The 19,726-nt window shown below is 49.2% G+C and overlaps 1 protein-coding gene and 2 pseudogenes across 5 annotated transcripts; 2 read left to right on the plus strand and 1 right to left on the minus strand.

The window, feature by feature from the left end:
* The first annotated feature begins 5,097 nt into the window (after positions 1-5,097).
* On the plus strand, positions 5,098-5,499 carry LOC307063402 (large ribosomal subunit protein uL1-like; annotated as a pseudogene). The gene has a single exon. The product of its transcript is annotated as a large ribosomal subunit protein uL1-like (transcript).
* A 7,797-nt stretch (positions 5,500-13,296) lies between these two features.
* CD2BP2 (CD2 cytoplasmic tail binding protein 2) lies at positions 13,297-17,385 on the minus strand (the record flags this gene model as incomplete). 3 transcript variants are annotated; one of them, XM_079719704.1, is made up of 6 exons in its annotated part: positions 13,297-13,740; positions 15,717-15,823; positions 15,905-16,340; positions 16,425-16,582; positions 16,710-16,842; positions 17,308-17,385. In XM_079719704.1, 6 exons carry the CDS (start codon positions 17,383-17,385, stop codon positions 13,669-13,671), a joined length of 984 nt encoding a protein of 327 aa, XP_079575830.1. In that variant the 3' UTR covers positions 13,297-13,668. The 3 variants fall into 3 exon arrangements, with proteins under 3 accessions (XP_079575830.1, XP_079575829.1, XP_079575828.1); XM_079719703.1 differs by lacking the exon at positions 13,297-13,740 and adding an exon at positions 15,384-15,629; XM_079719702.1 differs by lacking the exon at positions 13,297-13,740 and adding an exon at positions 15,384-15,650.
* Positions 17,386-19,035: 1,650 nt separating this feature from the next.
* On the plus strand, positions 19,036-19,643 carry LOC307063055 (sesquipedalian-1-like; annotated as a pseudogene). The gene has a single exon. The product of its transcript is annotated as a sesquipedalian-1-like (transcript).
* The last annotated feature ends 83 nt before the right edge of the window (positions 19,644-19,726 follow it).

The raw sequence follows: 19,726 nt of genomic DNA on the forward strand, positions 1-19,726 counted from the left end.
GGCTTTCTATAGTTGTGGTGAGCGGGAGCTACTCTTTGTTGCGGTGCGCAGCCTTCTCATTGCGGTGGCTTCTCTTGTTGCAGAGCATGGGCTCTAGGCGTGCGGGCTCAGTAGTTGTGGCTCGTGGGCTCTAGAGAGCAGGCTCAGTAGTTGTGGCGCACGGGCTCATTTGCTCTGCGGCATGTGGGATCCTCCCAGACCAGGGCTCGAACCCATGTCCCCTGCACTGGCAGGTGGATTCTTAACCACTGCACCACCTGGGAAGTCCAATAAATGAATTCCTAAAAAAAAAGAAGACATAATGTTTAACCCTCATGCACTGAGGGCGGGAACATGCAACAGTGCAGCCACCTTGGAAAAATTTGACAGTTCCTTTACATACTAAACGTTTATAACCATATGACCCAATAATCCCACTTTTGGGTATATACCCAAGAGACCTGAAAACATAAAAACTTATACATATGCAAAAACTTGTTCACAATGTGCATTATTTCTAATTGCCAAAAAGTGGAAACAACCTACATGTCCATCAACTAATTCGTGGATAAACAAAATCCCAATTCTCAATTTTTCATGGTCCCTTGGACCCCAGGTCTCAGTTTCCTCCCTTGGGCTGTTATCTATCTGCTGAGACTGCTGGGTTATAAGCCGGCCTGGCCTCCATCTCAGACCACTCTTCAAAAGCATTTCAATGAATATTTACTGAGCACCTACTGTGTGCCAGGCATGGCACTCAGTGCTGGAGGTACACGGGCTCTGCAGGGTTTCTGGCTCTCATGGAACTTACTGCAGCCATTGACAAGAGTTACGAAGGGGAAGCACAGACCTATGAGACCACATAACAGAAGCCCCTACTCAAACCTGAGGATCAAGGAAGGCGTCCTGGAGGAAGAGATACATTCGCTGTACCTGAAAGATGAATAATAGAAGTGAACCAGGCAGAGAGAAGAGGGTAGAGAACTCCAGGAAGAGGTAAGAGCTTTAGCAAAGGCCTGGAGGCAATAAGGAGCCTCTGGTGTAGAAGTTGGTGGAAGCAACTCACTGTGACTGGCATGTGGGGTGGGGGATGTGCTGTGAGCAGTAAACACAGGCCTGAGGGCCTTGTTAGGACAGGTGATAACAAACCTGCCAAGCTTCCTATTCTGTCACAGACCTGGGATCCACAGGCAGCCTTGACAGTAATGGCACCCCAGGCAGTGTCATGCTGGTGCCCTGCCATTTACTGCTCATGTTAGAACTTGCAAAGACCAGTGTCTTCCTGAGATTCCCCACAAAAGTCGAGTCGGCACACACTGGTGCAGCTCTCCAATTGTTAAGATACTGGAATAGTTCTGTACCTCTACATAAAGAGCCACTGGCCCAGGACTTCCCTGGTGGTCCAGTGGTTGAGACTCCACGCTTCCACTGCAGGGGGTCGCGGGTTCGATCCCTGGCTGGGGAAATGAGATCCTGCATGCTGCATGGCATGGCCAAAAAAAAAAAAATTTAAAAAGAGCCACTGGCCCAAGAAATCCCTCCAGTAACCCCCACACCAGGCACTCTGGCTACTCCTTCAGGAAACTCCAGAAGGGCCCACATTCTGGCTACTGATAGGTTAACACACCTGAAGAGCAATAGTACATCCTGCCCCCGTGTTATCATGAGGACTAATGTATGTACAATTAAGCCTAGTGCCTAAATGCACATTATTAGTACTTAATGAATGTAGGCTATTATTATTATCACCAAGACAACTTCAGAGCAAAGTCTGCTCCCCAGAAGACAAACCTCCTGTGGGTTTCAGGTAGATGTTACATGTCCTGCCTCCTCGTGAATCCCAGTATAGTTGGTGGCAGAAGGACTGCAGGGAGCCTGTAACTGAGCAGGACCCTATGGGGCCTTCCCAGGACAGCTCCCTGCCCCTTGCCCATCCTGTGCCTGCCTCTTTCCTATAGAAAAACTTTAGCTTTCTGGCCTTCCCCAAGTTCCAAAGAATAAATTTAGTCAGAGAAATGAGAAAATGCAGACACAAAGGAAAATAGCCAAGCAAGACAAAATAATAATAGTTTAGGCATTAAACAAAGTCAAGGACCTTTAGTTCCTCCTCAAGGGCTATAGATAATATTTTGAGCTCTTTTGCAGATACCAGGTGGAAGAAGTTAACTGTATGTTGCCCCAAGAACTTTGACCCCGGACCGGTTGGAAGCAGAAGGTTGATGATGTTGACTCCCGGTTACCTCACTGCCAACAAATCAGAAAAATGTCCACAAAATGATCATGCACCCTGCAACCCTCTCCTCAGCATGTAGCCCCTTCCTCATTTCCCTATATAATCTCCAAGCAAAACTTGGGGAATGGGGAGTGGTTCTTTGGGACATGAGTCCACCTCCTCCCCAGGATTGTTGGCTTCCTCAATAAAGCTATCTTTCCTTTTACGCAACACTTGTCTCTAAGTATTGGACTCTTGAGCAATGAGCAGCCTTACCTGAATTCAGTAAAAAGCCCATGGCCATGACATTCAAGGCCCGGGTCCTTCCACCACCCTGCTCCCCCATGCCTGCCTCTCACCCACATTGCATGGGTGCTCATGAACACAGAGAATGGGCCCTTCTGCTGACTTCCATGGAGAACTTTGGAGACATTTCTAGAAAACCAGAAGCTGCTGTTTACTGCCTCTTCTGCCACTGATACTGGGGCACAAGGTGGGGCTGGGCTGGGGTGCAGCATAGTGTAATCTGAGAGCCTGACTGGGGCTCTGACCACAATGGAGTAGTGAGGGCTGGATATACCTACCTATTATAAACAAGTAAAAAGCCACCCAAAATCTAGGATTTTCAGACACTGGACAACAGGCAGTGCAGGATGGTGAGCTCTGTGCCCTAGCTTATTCTTCTCTGGGACAGAATTCCCAGGAAGCACAGGAAGAGAGAACCCAAATAGACTCTAGCAGTCTCCCTGAGTTGAGGAGGAGACATTGAGAATTTGTGGAGGCCACGGCAATCAGAATTCACAGGGCAGAGTAATGAAGGAGGGAACTGTACCAAGAAGGAACTCTGGACCCTGGCAGAGGGTTGCCATGAGACTTCAGCTGAGTACTGAGCAGGGGAAAAATCTCCAGGGCTCATGCAGAGTGGGAGTAGCTGCTGGTCCCACTGGGGAGAGTGAAAAGACCTCCAAACACATGGGCAACTGGTAGAGGATTCAGAAGGGCATTGCCTCAGCATGGGGGCCAAACTAACCCTGGTCTAAAGGCTATTCTGGTCCTAACAAATTGTAAAAGCAAGTCTTGAAAGAATCAAACTGTTTCCAAGGCATTAAGACTCCCCGGAACTGCTTGGCCAAGTAACATAACTGTTTACCAGAACAAAGTTCATAATATATAAAGGAGGAGATTTCTGGGAATTCCCGGTGATCCAGTGGTTAGGACTGCGCGCTTCTACTGCAGGGGGCATGGGTTCGTTCAGGAAACTAAGATCCCGCATGCTGTGTGGCACAGCTACCCCTGCCCCAAAAAAAGGAGGAGGAGATTTCCACCTATGGTTGAGTGAGGAGGTCAGCAAGTCCTCTCTCCAAAAGTAACTGTAAATCTGGGCAAACTAGACAAAACAGCCACTTCAGGGCTCTGAAATCAACCAAAGGCATACCCCAATCCAAGAAGCAAATTGGGTTGAAAACTGCTCAACTCTGAGTTAGAACAGTGAGAGTCTGTGGTGTTCTTGCTTGGGGTTGCTCCATCTTGCCCCCTTCCCAGCTTGATATGTTCTGCCAAGGTGAGGCAGGTCTTGAGGACCAGCAGCTTCACTGCTGAAGGGGACTCATTGGATTTAGAGACCCAGATGCCAAGCGACGTTGCCGATATGTAGCTAAATATGTGGCATGCAAGTGAAGAGCCTGACGCTGTGGCTGTGGACGAGGCAAGCATACTCCTAGCTGAGGCTGTGTGCATTTGCCGCAGAGGGCAGAGGGCCCGCTCCACCCTTACACGCTTGGCTAACCCTGGGGCTACATGTACAGAGAAGACTCAGAAGGGCTCAGTGGAAAGTAAGGCTGGGGCCAACTTGAAAACGGCTGGAACTTTGTGCTCTCCTACCCACACACAGATCCATTGGCAGAGGACAGAATTCTCACTGACGCAAAGTAACTGAGTACAACCTCCATCCAATAATTGGCTGACCATTAAGCTACACTGACACAGAGGTCTACCTAGGAACCCAAACTTTAAAATTAAAGAAAAAAAAAAAAAAGGATTTTTAAAAACAGGGTAGGGACTTCCCTGGTAGTGCAGTGGCTAAGAATCCACCTGCCAATGCAGGGGACACAGGTTCGAGCCCTGGTCCAGGAAGATCCCACATGCTGTGGAGCAACTAAGCCCATGCGCCACAACTACTGAAGCCCACGCGCCTAGAGCCTGTGCTCCGCAACAAGAGAAGCCACTGCAATGAAAAGCCCGCGTGCCACAACGAAGACCCAACGCAGACAAAAATAAAATTAATTAATTAATTAATTAATCTTTAAAAACCCACAAAAAACAGGGTAGAAAGGTCAGTGGCCACACACCATGAAGGAGGCAGATTTCACAGATTTTGCCTAGGCCAATTATTAAACAAACAAACATACCATGACAACAATAACCTTTAGGGGGCATCAGAATCCAGTCCAAACTCAGGGGAAAAAAGTAATCAGTAGAAGTTGTCTCTGAATGCCCCCAGATGTTGCATTCAATAGACCAGGTCTTTGAAGTAGCTATTATAAATATGTTCAAAGAACTAAACAAAGAAGTGTGACAGCAAAACAAAGATTCAAAGAAAAGTGCGACAACAATGAATCAAAAATAGATCATCTTGATAAGGGGGTAGAAATCATGTATTTTTTTTAAAAGAAAAGTTCTGATACATGCTACAACATGGATGAACCTTCAAAATAGTATGTTAAGTGAAATAAGCTGGACACAAAAGGACAAATATTGTATGATTCCACTTATATGAGGTACCTAGAATAGGCAAATTCATAGAAACAGAAAAAATAGAGATTATCAGGGACTGGAGGGAGAGAGGAATGGGGAGTTTTTTAGTTAGGGTACAGAGTGTCTGTTGGAATGATGAAAAACTTCTGGAAATGGACATCAAGGTGCTGAAGAAACTCAACAAGAATAAGAAACTGGTCAAGAAGCTGGCCAAAAAGTATGATGCGTTTTTGGCTTCAGAGTCTCTGATCAAGTGGATCCCATGAATCCTGGGCCCAGGCCTGAATAAGTCTGGCAAGTTCCCTTCCTAACTGACCCACAATGAGAACATGAAGGCCAAAGTTGATGAAGTGAAGTCCATGATCAAGTTCCAGATAAAGAAGGTACTGTGTCTGGCAGTGGCTGTTGGCCACATGAAGGTGAAAGATGATGAGCTTGTGTACAACATACAGTTAGCTGTCAACTTCCTGGTGTCATTGCTCGAGAAAAATTGGCAGAACATCCGGGCTTTATACATTAAGAGCGCCATGGGCAAGCCCCAGCGCCTGTACTAAGGTGCAGCTTAATAAACCATACTCCCATCATTAAAAAAAAAAAAAAAAAGGAATTCTGGAGTTGAAAGTAACAATAATAACTGAAGTGAAATATTCACTAAAGGGACTCAACAACAGATTTAAGATGACAGATGACAGAATCAGTGAACTTGAAGATGGGTCAGTAGAAACTATCCAATCTGAAGAACACAGAGGGAAAAGGGAAATAAAAATGAGTCGTGGGACTTCCCTGGTGGTCCAGTGCATAGGACTCTGTGTTCCCAATGCAGGGAGCCCTGGTTTTATCCCTGGTCAGGGAACTAGATCCCACCTGCATGCCACAACTAGGAAGTCCACATGCCTCAACTAAAGATCCTGTGCACCACAATGACCTGGAGCAGACAAAATAAATAAATTAAATAAATAAATAAACAAATAAATATATTTTTAAAAAAATAAGTCTTTGCTCAGTTATCTATGGAACAACAGGTGTCCCAACATAAGCATAGTAGGAGTCCCAACAGGAAAAGAAAAAGAGAAAAGGGCAGAAAAAAATATTTGAAGAAACAATGGCAGAGATTCCCAGTTGGTGAACATATCTACATACTGGGAGGATGGCACACCCAGTTTCATGGGGACAGAATCTCCTGTGCTCAGGACCCTTCCAGACCCTGCCCTATGTACTTCTTCATCTGGGTGTTCATCTATATCCTTTATAGTATTCTGTATAATAAACCGGTAAACAAAAATCTAGACACAAAGCAATGAAGTGACTTGTCTGCTGCTAATAAGTAGCAAAGCTGGAATTCAAACTCAGGACTATCTGACTAAGAAACCAAAATCTTAATCACTTTGCTCATGGAATATGTCTTCGTAGAAACTAGTAACATAAAGTACTTTATCAGGGAAAAGGAAAAAAAAAGACACGATAGCCAAAAACTTCCCAAATTTGATGAAAAAATAATCTGAGAAACTCAATGAATACCATGTAGGATACATACAAAAAGATCCATGGTCAGACACATTATAGCCAAACTTTTGAAAGACAACAAGAAAAATCATAAAAGCAGCAAATACAAAAGACTCATCATGTGTAGGGCAGCATCAATACTGATATACGTCGACTTTGCATCTGAAACAATGGAGATCAGAAGGTAGTAGAATGACTTATGCAAAGTGCAATAAACAATTCAAAAATGAAATTAAGAAAGCAATCCCAGGGAATTCCCTGGTGGTCCAGTGGTTAGGACTCCACACTCTCACTGCCGAGGGCCTGGGTTCAATCCCTGGTCAGGGAACTAAGATCCCACAAGCTGCACAGCAAAAAAAGAAAAAAGAAAAAGAAAGAAAGCAGTTCCATAAATGATTTTGTGCCAGTAAATTCAACCACATAGATGAAATGGAAACATTCCTTAAAAATAATAAACTACCAGGGCTTCTCTGGTGGCGCAGTGGTTGAGAGTCCGCCTGCCGATGCAGGGGACACAGCTTCGTGCCCTGGTCCAGAAAGATCCCACATGCCACGGAGCGGCTGGGCCCGTGAGCCATGGCTGCTGGGCCTGTGCGTCCGGAGCCTGTGCTCCACAACGGGAGAGGCCACAACAGTGAGAGGCCCGCGTACCGCAAAATAATAATAATAAACTACCAAAGCTCACTCAAGAATAGAAAACCTGGGGACTTCCCTGGTGATCCAGTGGGTAAGAGTCCATGCTCCCATTGCAGGGGGTCCGGGTTCGATCCCTCGTCAGGGAACTAGGTCCCACATGCATGCCACAACTAAGAGTTTGCATGCCGCAACTAAGGCCCGGCGCTGCCTAAATAAATAAATACATATTTAAAAAAAAAGAAAACTCGAATTAGCCTTACATAATTAATGAAACAATTTGTAGTTAAACCTTCCTATGAAATTAATTTGAGCACTGTGCCTAAAATAAAAGCTTTATCTTCAAAACTAGCACAGACCTCTAGGCATTGAGAGGCAAAGTTTTTTCTTTTTCATTCCCAGAAATACTCTTTCATCATAAAAAATTTCTTGGTTTGGAGGGTTTTGGGGTGTGTTTTTTGCTGTTGTTGTATTTGTTTTTGTCTCTACATGAGCCAACTTTCAAAATATTTGGAAGCATAAAGGATTCACCCTCAGGTTTCCAGCATTTCTCTCCTGGTGACATTGTAAAGTCAGTTGAATTCCTTCACATTCCCCATAAACTGGAGGTAATAAATGTAAATATTCAGGAAAGGAAAAAAACTTTCCTACAAAGAAAACTTCAGGCACAGATGGCTCCACTGGTAAATTCTACCAAATATTTAAGGAAGAACTCAATAATATCAATAAATATTATTAGGAAGAAATAGATATCAATTCTACATGACTTAACATTATTCCAGTCAAATCCCAACAAGGTTTTGAGAAACTGACAAGCTGATTCTAAAATTTATATAGAAAGCCAAAGACATAGACTAGCCAAAACAATTTTTAAAAAGGAAAAAGAGGAAGTACATTACATGACGTCAAGACTCACTATACAGCTACAGTTATCAAGACATGGTTTTGGTGTAGAGATAAACATACAAATTAATGAAATAAAATAAATAATTCAGAAAAAGATGAACATATATGTGGTCAATTGATGTTTAGCAAAGGTGGCAGGGCAATACGATGGGGGAAAGGAGAATATTCTCAACAAATGGTGCTGAAACAATTGGATAGCCATATGCAAAAAAAAAAAAGAATCATATACAAAAGCTAAGTCGAATGTATCATAAACCCAAATGTTAAAGCTAAAACTATAAAGCTTCCAGAAGAAAACATAGAAAATCTTAGTTACCCCGGGTTTGATGAAGATTTCTTAAATAGGACACAAAAAGCACAAACTATAAAAGAAAAAAAATTACCAAATTGAACTCATCGAAATTAAAAATTTTTTTGTTCTTCAAAAGATACTGATTTTTTTTTTTCTTTTTGCGATACGCGGGCCTCTCACCGCTGTGGCCTCCCCCGTTGCGGAGCACAGGCTCTGGACGTGCAGGCTCAGCGGCCATGGCTCATGGGCCCAGCCGCTCCGCGGCATGTGGGATCTTCCCGGGCCGGGGCACGAATCCGTGTCCCCTGCATTGGCAGGCAGACTCTCAACCACTGCGCCACCAGGGAAGCCCCAAAAGATACTGATTTTTAAAAATGAAATGAAAAGCTGTGGACTGAGAGAAAATATTTGCAAAATATGTATCTGAAAAAGCCCTGGTATCTGAGATATATTAAGGTCTCACAACTCAATAAGTAGACCCAATTTGGGCTTCCCTGGTGGCGCAGTGGTTGAGTCCACCTGCCGATGCAGGGGACACGGATTCGTGCCCCAGTCCAGGAAGATCCCACGTACCGCGGAGCGGCTGGGCCCGTGAGCCATGGCCGCTGAGCCTGCGCGTCCAGAGCCTGTGCTCCGCAACGGGGGAGGCCACAGCGGTGAGAGGCCCGCGTATCGCAAAAAGAAAAAAAAAAAAGACCCAATATAAAAATAGGCCATAAATTGGAACAGACAGCTCACCAAAAATTCTGTCTGGACTTTAGGATCACACAGGCCTGGGTTCAAATCCTGACTCTACCATTTTCAGACTTTGCCATATTGGGCAGGTCAGTTTACCTCATCTCTCTAAGCCTCATTTTTCTCATCAGCAAGATGGGGAAAATATGTAACTAAATAGTAGGTAGTCGGGAAGATTAAACATAATATTCCTAACTTATTTAGATACTTAAGGAATGTCAGGAATTCCCTGGCGGTGCAGCGGTTAGGACGCCACACTCTCACTGCCAAGGGCCTGGATTCAATCCCTGGTTGGGGAACTAAGATCCTGCAAGCCTCGCAACATGGCCAAAAAAAAAAAAAAAGATAAAAAAATAGAATAAGAGGATCTGAGTACCAGCCTGTCACTTTATTTTTTTAATTGGGGTATAGTTGATTTACAATATGATATTAGTTTCAGGCGTACCTTACAGTGATTCAAAACTTTTATAGATTTACTCCATTTAAAGTTATTATAAAATATTGGCTATATTCCCAGTGCTGTACAATACATCCTGTAGCTTACTTATTTTTTTTAATTAATTAATTTATTTATTTTTGACTGCATTGGGTCTTTGTTGCTGCGCGCGGCTTTCTCTAGTTGCAGTCAGCGGGGGCTACTCTTCGTTGTGGTGTGCGGGCTTCTCATTGTGGTGGCTTCTCTTGTTGCAGAGCACGGGCTCTAGATGCGTGGGCTTCAGTACTTGTGGCACGCGGGCTTCAGTACTTGTGGCACGCGGGCTTCAGTACTTGTGACGCACGGGCTTAGTTGCTCCGCGGCATGTGGGATCTTCCTGGACCAGGGCTCGAACCTGTGTCACCTGCATTGGCAGGCAGATTCTTAACCACTAGCTTACTTATTTTTACATAGTAGTTTGTACCTCTTAATCCTCTACCCCTATCTCACCCCACACGACCGGGAAAAAAAAAAAGAAAGGTCAAACACCCTCCTCTTCTCTTATTAAGTAGAGATGGGTTTAGCCTCAGAAGTCTGGGTCAGATAAGAGGCAGCAGCGCCCTTAGGCCAGAGGGCAAAAGCCCACATTGTGTCCAAGTGAGTGTGAAGAGGCTGAGACAGAGAAATGTGTCCAAAATAGGGCATGGGAGCCGCAGGGCCTGATGCCACTGAGAGCTGCAGAGATACTCGGGGTAGAGATACGAGGCGTAGTGGGTGGAAAACAGGAAAGTGAGAACAAGGATGATAGATAGCATCAGAACAGGAAAACCAGAGGCTGCCTAAGCAAATCTCAGCATCAGCGTCTGCAGCTAGGTTTTACATACTTGTCACATGCAGTATTTACACAGGGAGATGGGGTCTTACCTACAGGGCAGGCTGAGCCAGACAAGTCTCCTAGAGAACAGGGCAGCAGCAGTCCCCAGCCAGCCAGCTGGAGATGTGTGCTGGGAAGCTCCCCCAGGAGGAGGTTGAAGCTGGTCTGGGAAATGGTGAACCCACCACTATGAAAGTGTATCATTGAACTTGGGGAATGGCCAAAAAGGACCAGGGGCAGCCCAGCCTCCACAGGGAGTTCAGAAATGGCTACTGACTTGAAGGAACATTATCCACCCTGGAATCCTGCACAAAACATCTGCTACTAAATCCACCCTTGAGGGAATTCCCTGGCGGTCCAGCGGTTAGGACTCCACGTTTTCACTGCTGAGGACATGGGTTCAGTTCCTCGTCGGGGAACTAAGATCCTGCAAGCCGCGGGGTGTGCTAATTAATTAATTAATTAATTAATCAATCCACCCTTGAGAGGAATTCCTCTCGGGTCTCAGCACCAGAAACAGCTTGGCATCTCCAGGGCTCCAGCTTGGTTCTGGCTGGGATCAGAGTGGAAGGCAAGCTGCCAGGTTCAGGTCTCCCCACTGCCTGGGAGCTTGGGGTTCAGTGACTGTGCAATGAGACTTCCAGCCAGCCGGGCGGGTCTGGAAGGGGTGGCAGGTGTGTCAAAGGTCTGAAGGTGCCCAAACTCCTCAGGCTTTGTGGATCTTGATTCTTCATTAATCTTAACTCCTTTTGGGCTCTTTCCCAGTCCTTGTCTCCCCCAGGGTCCCACCAGATGCCCAGGGCAGAGTGATACCCCAGCCCTCCACCAGGAGTGTCTAGACTCACCCTCCCCCACTCTCGCTACTCTTCTGGAAAATGGCCTGCCAAAGGCAAGAGGCTGCCTTTCAGAGGGTCTGGTGTCCCAGATGCAGTGATGACACCTGCAGCTTTGACCTTGAACCCCTCCTATAAATTTTCCCATGGCTCAGTGACTCCCCCAGGAGTTAGAATGACCCTAAAGACCCCTCCATCCTGCCCCTCTGGGGGACGCTTGGGTCTAGACACCTGTACACTGCCCATCCAGGTCACACCTCACCCCCTCTGGGGCAACAAACAGCCCCACAGGTTCCCACTCCCCAGTCTGGCTCAGGAAGGCGCTGTCCCCCTGACACACAGGAGGGGGAAAGAAATGGCTCATTCCCTATTCATTCATCAGCACTGATTCCCTGTCTCAGGCTAACTGGTGAAGACAGGCCAGGAAAAACCGCTCTGGGTGCTGCATCAGACATCTGTGCTACTGGGTGCTGTGGAAGAAATGCTGACCAACCTGGGAGGTGGGAGTGGGAGTCAGGAAGCCCTTAGGAAAAGGAGGCCTAGAGCTAAGGCACGACAGACATAGTCACTGGTCTCCCTGGAGAGTCTGAAAAGAGAGAAGGGCATCATTGGCCAGGCTGGAGAAGTGAATTATTTGTCCTGTTCTGGGAGCAGGCTGGAACCTAGAGCCTGGCGTCGGGGGAGGCCGGGAGGAAGGAAAGCAAAGGCAGCTGTGGAGGCGGAGGGGCTGGCTCAGGCCAGGCCATGGAAAACCTTCTATCAGCTTCAAGCTTTTGAACTTTGAGGGCAATGAGGAGCCTTTAAAAGTTTCAGTGAGGGGCTTCCCTGGTGGTCCCGTGGTTAAGAACCCACCTGCCAATGCAGGGAACATGGGTTCGAGCCTCGGTCCGGGAATATCCCACATGCCGCGGAGCAACTAAGCCCATGCGCCACAACTACTGAACCTGCGCTCTAGAGCCCACGAGCCACAACTACTGAAGCCCACGTGCCTAGAGCCCGTGCTCCACAACAGGAGAAGCCACCGCAATGACAAGCCCACGCATCACAACCAAGAGGAGCCGCCACTCGCTGCATCTAGAGAAAGCCCGCGCGCAGCAACGAAGACCCAACACAGCCAAAGATAAATTAAAAAAAAAAAAAAGTGATGCCTATAAAAAAAAAAAAGTTTCAGTGAAAGGCAAGGGACTTCACTTCTGTGGTCTTCCTCCCCCAAACCCATAACCCAAATCTAATCATGGGGGTAATACCAGACAAGCCCAAACTTTAGGAATTTGACAAAATACCTAACCAGCACCCCTCAAACTGGTCAAGGTCAGTTAAAACAAGTCTGAGGACCAGACAGAACAGAGGAAGCTAAAGAGACATGACGGCTAAATGTCCTGCAGTGTCCCAGATCAGGACACTGAAACAGAAGAGAGGCATTAGGGAAAAGCTAGTAAAATATAAATAAAGTGTGAGGTTTAGTGAGCGGTAATCCATCCATACAATGGAATGTTAGCCAACAATAAAAAAGATAAAGTACTGTTACACATTACATGGATGAATCTTGAAAACATGCTAAGTAGAAGCAGCAGACACAGAAAACACAGACCACGTATGGTATGATTCCATTTGTAGGAAATGTCCAGAATAGGCAAATCTACAGGGACAGGAAGTAAATTAGAGGTTGGCAGGGACTGGACGGTGAGGGGGGATGGAGAGGAATAGGGAGGAACTGCTGACAGGTGGGGTTTCTTTTAGAGAAAAATGTTCCAAAATGATTGTAGCAATGGTTGCACAACCCTGTGAATGTACTAAAAACAATGGTACTTTAAATGGGTGGATTCTATCTCAATAAAGCTGTTTAAAAATAGCAAGGTCATTGGTACATTGGTTGTAACAAATGTACTACTGAAAGATGTTAACAACAGGGGAAGCTGGGTGAACTCTGTACTATTTTTGTAAATTTCCTGTTAATCTACAAAACTATTGTAAGATATACAAAGCTTATATAACAATTAAAGGCAAGGGAGTTGTTGATAGGGGCTTGAAATAGGGACAAGGTGAAGGGAGAGAGAATTTACTGATGCTTCATGATGCTCCATGATGCTCATGAAGGAGAGGCATTCAGCTGGATGGAGTGTTAGTTTCCTATTGAGGCTATAACAAATGACCCCAAACTTAACAACTTAAAACAACACAATTTTATTAGTTCTAGAAGAGGTCAAAAGTCCAAAATGGTTTTCACTGGGCTAAAACCCACAGTGGGGCTGCATTTCTTTGTGGAGACTCTGGGAAAAACCCGTTTTCTTGCCTTTTCCAGCTTCTACAGGCTGCTGCATTCCTCGGTACATGGCCCCTTCTTCCATCTTCAAACCCAGCCGTGGGTATAACGTCTTCATCTCCCTCTCACTTTGACCCGCCTCAGTCCCTTTCATGTAACAGGACCCTTGTGGTTACACTGGGCCCACCTCAATAATCCAGAATAATCACCCCATCTCGGTCATTAACATAATCACATTTCAAGGTCCCTTTTGCCATATAGTCATATATTCACAAGTGGCCATCTCTGGGGGCCATTATTCTGCCTACACATGGTGTCTTCGGGGAGGTGAACACAGGAGGCTGTACGGGTGGGGAAGGTGAGGTCAGCTTTGGATTGTGGAGCCCGGGGTGCCTTTGGGACATCCAGGGGAACTGCCCCCCATGGCGTCCATCTATTCACCAAACACTAAATACCTCCCATGAGTCGGTCACTGGGGATATAAACGTGAACACTGTATTTCACTGGTTCTAAGACATCTGTTTTTCACTTTGAAACATTTCTGAAATCAGGAGGCAGCTCTGAATCAATGACATCTTACAACTGCAATGCGCAGGCTTTTCTTTCTAACTGACACATAAAGTAAGACATCTTACAACTGAAGGCATCTTGAAGTCAATGAAATCCAGGTCTGGGCTGGCACTAGAATGGGCCTAATTATTATAGTAGTTAATTATTATATAAGCTGGGTGCCTCACTAGAGCATCAAGTATCCCCACGCTGCCCTCCAGCCTTTCCTGGTTCCAAGCCTGACTCCTTCCACCCTCCCATCTGCCCCCATGGCTCTGGTGCTTGACTCTCCCATAGGTAACAGACTCCACCAGAGCCCCGGCCACACCCATGCTCAGCTCCACCACAGCAGGGTCCACGAAACAGCCCCTTTCCCCAGGTGTAACCTCAGTCCTGGAGTCAGGCCCAGTGGTTTTCCACCTGGCTGCACGTGGGAAACACCTGGGAGCTTTTTAAAGCCCCAAACACCAGGCCGTTACCTAGATCAATTCATTCAGAATCTCTGCGGAGTGATGTTACAGCTCCCCATAAAACTCCAACAGAGAGCCAAGGTGGAGAACTAACTGGTGTGAGTGAGGAGAGGCATAAGGCAGCACCGGTGGGAGGTGGAAGGTGTTTGGTTCAGACTATACAATTATGCGTATCAGTCTTCCTCCCAATCCCTCCCCGACTCTGAATTCCTGGGAGGGGACCAGCCCAGTTCTCTCAGTTCCCTCAAGGCACTAACCAGTGTCAGACACATTGTGGGAGCCCAGGAAACGTAAGCCACAGGGCTTCCAAGGCCAGACAGAAAAGCCCTGGTGCCAAGAAAGGTCTTCGAAGGGAGCCCACTGGGTCTGGGCCCGCCCTCTGATGTGCTGTGTAACCTCCAGTGAGACACTGCCCATCTCTGTGCCTGTACAAAGCATGACTGGCCCAGGTGGCCTTGAAAGGTCCTTCAAGTGCCAATATTGAGTCTAGACTTTACCTAAGAGGCCGTTTCTATCCACTTCGAAGAAGGCTGAGGCAGTGGGGAGCCAGTGAGTATCAGCTTTCCTGCTCACTCCCAACAGATGTCCCAGCCTTTCCAGGCCTAAAGTCTCCACTTCTGGGGCTCTGTCCTGCACTGGCTGAAAGGCAGAGCATCTTAGGTCTTTAAAAGCCAAAGACCTAAGAACAGCAAAACAAGAACCGCCAGAGGATTCTGGAGAACGGCATGTGAGTGGAGAGATTTTTAGATGGTGAACAAAGTCCAGGTTGGGAGGCCACAGGACACCTGACAGGCCCAGCTCTGCCCCAAAGACTGGTAAACAAAGGTGAAGTGGTTCAAGGGACCAGAGACAAACTCCCAAGGAGGAACTTCATGAGAGGAAACACTCAAGGGCCAAAGCAAGTCCAAAGGGGTCTGGAAAACGTTCCCGACTTCTGGCCATCAGCCCAGCCAAGGCCCTAATATACAACTAAAGGCTTTTATTGGGAAAAGGAAGTTAACTGAAAAGTGGCTCCCAATATCCTCACTGCCTAAGGCAGCCGGGGCCTCCTCCGCAAAATCCAGGAAAGAAGGGGCCACCAAACTCGGCCCTCAGTAGGCTCAGGTGTAGAGGTCAAAATCAATCCGTTTGGAATTGTAGAACTGTCCGCCGGGGGCATCCAGCTTCCGGCAATAAACACCGTCCGGGAAATAGCCTTCATTCACCCAGGTCTGCAAGAAGAGAGGGCAGAGCTGGGGGAGGACTAATGGGGTCGGGGGAGGGAGAGAAGAGGCAAAGTGAAGAAGAAAGGATTTTACCTGCATCTGGGTGCTGGAGAAGGGTCCATACAGCTCAGCATCCCCTGTGTTCTCCCACTTATATTCCCACATCACATCGGCCAGACCATCTCCGGGCAACTCTGCTTCTAAAATAACAGGCAGAGCCATCTGGGCATCAAGGGGCCTGCCCCTGCCCACAACACCCCTCCTCTGCCCTTCAATCTTACCTCCTCTCTGGGCAGGGGTTGGGGTCTCCAGCTCCCCCTCCGCCACTTCCTCAGCAAACATGTCCAGGGAGGGTTGGGCTGTGGGGTCACGGGGTCCCTGGGTCTGGCACCCCAACCCCTTCAGCCGCATGGCCAATCGTTCCCTTGTCTCCTGATACACTCCGAGGTTGCCCCGAGCCACCATCTGGTCAGCCAACCCGGAGAGCCGGTCCAGGCGCTGGGGGGAACTGGGCCGCCCAGGTCCCTTGCTGCCCCCTTTGCCTCCTCCTCGGGCTCCCAGGCGCCTCAGTGCCCCAGCCACTGTCTCTCTTGGCAACATCAGCTCCAGAAGGCCCTCCAGGAGGGCTTGGGCGCTCATTGGTGTCTGGCCCAAGCTATCCTCCTCCTCTGAGTCTGACGGCGGCCGCTGATTAGGCGGCCGCTCCCTGATCTTTACCTGCAACGTGAAAATGGAAGGGTTTTATTTCTGACAAACTGCCAGCAAGGCCCAGGCCCAGCCATGCCAGCCTCTGGACCTCACCCAGTCAATGTTGTCCAGCCAGCTGTCTCGGATCTGAGCTTCCCGGTTCAGGAAATAGTTGCCATCAGCATCAAAGTGGCCTTCCTCCATCTCTTCCTGCAGGTTGAAGGGTGTGATCCGCACACCTCCCTCACTGGGGAGTGTGGCTGCTTCCTGACCTGCACCAAAGACACAGGCGTCCCATGCTAGGAATGCAAAAAAGAGACAGGAGCCTCCTGTGCTCTGTGACCTCAGAAGCCCCCATTTGTTCCTCCAGCGGAAAGTCAATTCTTGGCTATAGCTCACCTTCTACATCTTCTGAGGCCAGGATGTCATATTTGCTGGACCCTTCATCATCATCCTCCTCATCGCTGTCCAAAGAGTGTTTGCCTTTGAAGCGGCTCCCAGGACCTCCTGCCCCAGCCACAGGGTCCACCAACTGTGGGCAGGAGTCAGAAATCGAGAGACATGCAGGTTACTGGCTATTACTCAAAATACTCTAGGGGGCTTCCCTGGTGGCACAGTGGTTGAGAGTCCGCCTGCCGATGCAGGGGACGCGGGTTCGTGCCCCGGTTCGGGAGGATCCCACATGCCGCGGAGCGGCTGGGCCCGTGAGCCATGGCCGCTGAGCCTGTGCGTCCGGAGCCTGTGCTCCGCAACGGGAGAGGCCACAACAGTGAGAGGCCCGTGTACCACAAAAAAAAAAAAAAAAAAAAAAAAAAAAAAAAAAAACTCTAGAATCTAGACTCAAACTGAAAATCCTGCAAACCCATTTCTCAGAGCACATAGAAAAGCTAGCTAGCCCTTTCCACCTTTCCTTTGTCCCTCCAGATTTCCCTCCTGCCTTCTAGCTTTTTTTCCTCCCCTCACTCCTCCCCAGAACGCAAGAATCTGGCCCCCTCACCTTTTTCTTGGGGACACTGATTTCATCCTCATCATCCTCATCTCCCACGCCTTGGAAGGTCACTTTCCTCTTTGGCATGACTGGACAGAGGGGCCTTTCTCAAGCTGAGCCGAGGAAAAGGGTGCAGATTAAAGGAACTGGGTGAGGAGAATACTCACCGCGAGAGGGTCTCCCGCACAACAAATCTTTCCCTTGGTCGGTACTGGATCCAGTTTGGGAGGGGAGGGAGCACAGAATCAGGGGCCGAAAGGGGAGCTGGCAGCCAAGAGGCCCCCAGGACTTGGTCTGGCATCCGAAAGAGCTGCTGGAGCGGGGATGGAGGTGGACGCGCGGAGGAGCTCCCCACGGGCACCCCCCCCCCCCCGTTGAGACGCGCTCCCTCGCGTGACCACCACCATTCCCGGCCCCCGCAGTCCTGGGCGCGATGTTGCTCCGAGAGCAGACACCCGCTCAACCACCTCCAGCTTCCTCGTAGCCCGCGGGGCCCCGGCGAACCCAGGACCTGGAACCCTGGCAGCCCCGCTCCTCCCTGCGCCGAGCTCCCGACTCCGTGGGGTGACCCCCAACTGTCCTGGGCTGTGTACAAATCAAAGAGGCGGCAGAGCCACGAGGACTCCAGCAATCCAGCCGGCACGCGCTCACCTAAAGACCCAGGAAAGGTGGGGGAATACAGGGAGACAGGTTTTCGCCAAGGCTACATCCGGGGCACCCGCCCGCCACCACCCGGAAGAGAACTGTGGAAGGCGCCAGGGAAGGCCGGAAGTGGCTTCACTCGTGTTAGAGGACTAACTGAAGGGGCGGGCGGAAGTACGTACGCGCTGAGCGGGGAAAGACACCCCCTCCCAGAAGTGACGTGAGCCGTGTGGGGCGACGACGGCGAGCCGAGGGGGCGTATGAACGCCTAAACCCTGATCGGACGAGAGGGATGGCCGGAAGTGGTCTCGATTCCCTCCTACAGCAGTAGAGGCTCTGGGGAGAAAGCGGAGCGCGCTGTACCTAAAGGGGCGCCCAGAGTCACGATGAAGGGACAAAGTCCCAGCAGGGCCGCTGGGTCCCTGCCCTTGTTTCCCTTTCCCCGGTTGAGTCTCGTTTTCTCCAGGGCTGGCTCTGCGCCTTTCACCATCTCATTAGAGATCCTGCCTTCCTACTCTCAGCGTCCCGTTGTCCGCCCTCTCCTAGTTCGAGGTGCGGCCTTGCTCTTGTCCCAGAGGGGTTGCTCGGTTCTCCTGGCGTACTTTCCCAACCCAGCTCCTTTTAGGACCCAGGGGAAGTCACTTACCCCACGCCTACCCCCTGGGCGATTTCCTGGTTTCTGAGGTGGGAAGAGCCATAATAGGAGAGGTGGCAGTGGCACCTGTGCCCAGTACCGAGGCCAGAGGCCCCTTGTGCCCTCATCTCAGGTAGGCCTGGAAAGGGGCAGTAGTGGATACCCGTGCCCCACCCCCCCAAACAGGACCCCAGCCCAGCAGCCCCTGCCCAGGTTTTGTAACCTGTCCCAAGGGGCAGAGTTGGGGTTGGGAAGTGGGAGTAGGTCCCACTGCTCAGGGTACAAGACCTCTACCTCTTGAGGATACTCAGAGTCTGAATCCCAGTAGGCCAAGGCTGGGCCCAGAAAGAGCCTACTGGAGCCAGAGGAGGGCACTGGGGGCAGCTGCGGTCCCTAGGATAACCAGATGGACCACCCCTCCTTTTTCCTGCCCCTAGGGTTTCCTCCCAGATTGGACAACCATGAAACTGCACCACAAGTCCGTGCTCAGTTTCTTCCGTGGGTACAGAACACAGGCTGTGGACCGGGAGGGCATCCTACTAAAGAAGGGGGCCAGAAATACCAGCTACCAGCACCGCTGGTTCATCCTCCGGGGAAACCTCCTCTTCTACCTGGAACACCAGGCTGGCCCACACACCCCTGACCAGGCTGGCCCACACACCCCTGAGCCTCATCCTGTTAGAGAACTGCCAGGTGGAGCCACACCTTGGGGCCACAGAACCCTACACCTTTACCATCCTGACCCCAGGGGTAGAAGGTGGGCAGGCCTACAAGCCGGCATCAGAAAACCAGAAGCTGGGAGCCTGGCTGTGCTGCTACGCTCCCTGGAGGCCCAGCACCAGGAGCTGTGCCAGGCAGCTGGACAAGAGACCAGCTCACCCCCAGAGGACTGTGGCTCCCCACAGTACAGAGAGGGCAGTACCTCTCCAGCTTGCAGGAGTTGCACGAGCACTTTGGGAAGGAGATCCGGGTGCTGCAGGCGGCGCACAGACGGCTCCAGGAGGCCAGTAACAACGGAGGCAGCGGATCCCAGGCAGAGGTGAAGCGGAGCTCAACCACTGTCTGTTGATGAGTGACTAACAGACCAAAGGCCAAAAGGTACCCACCTGCCGAGACCAGGAGACCAGCCGATTGCTTCAAGAGACACCCAGA

This window comes from Hyperoodon ampullatus (assembly GCF_949752795.1).
Source record: "Hyperoodon ampullatus genome assembly, chromosome: 14".
In the NCBI taxonomy this organism is placed as follows: Eukaryota; Metazoa; Chordata; class Mammalia; order Artiodactyla; family Ziphiidae; genus Hyperoodon; species Hyperoodon ampullatus.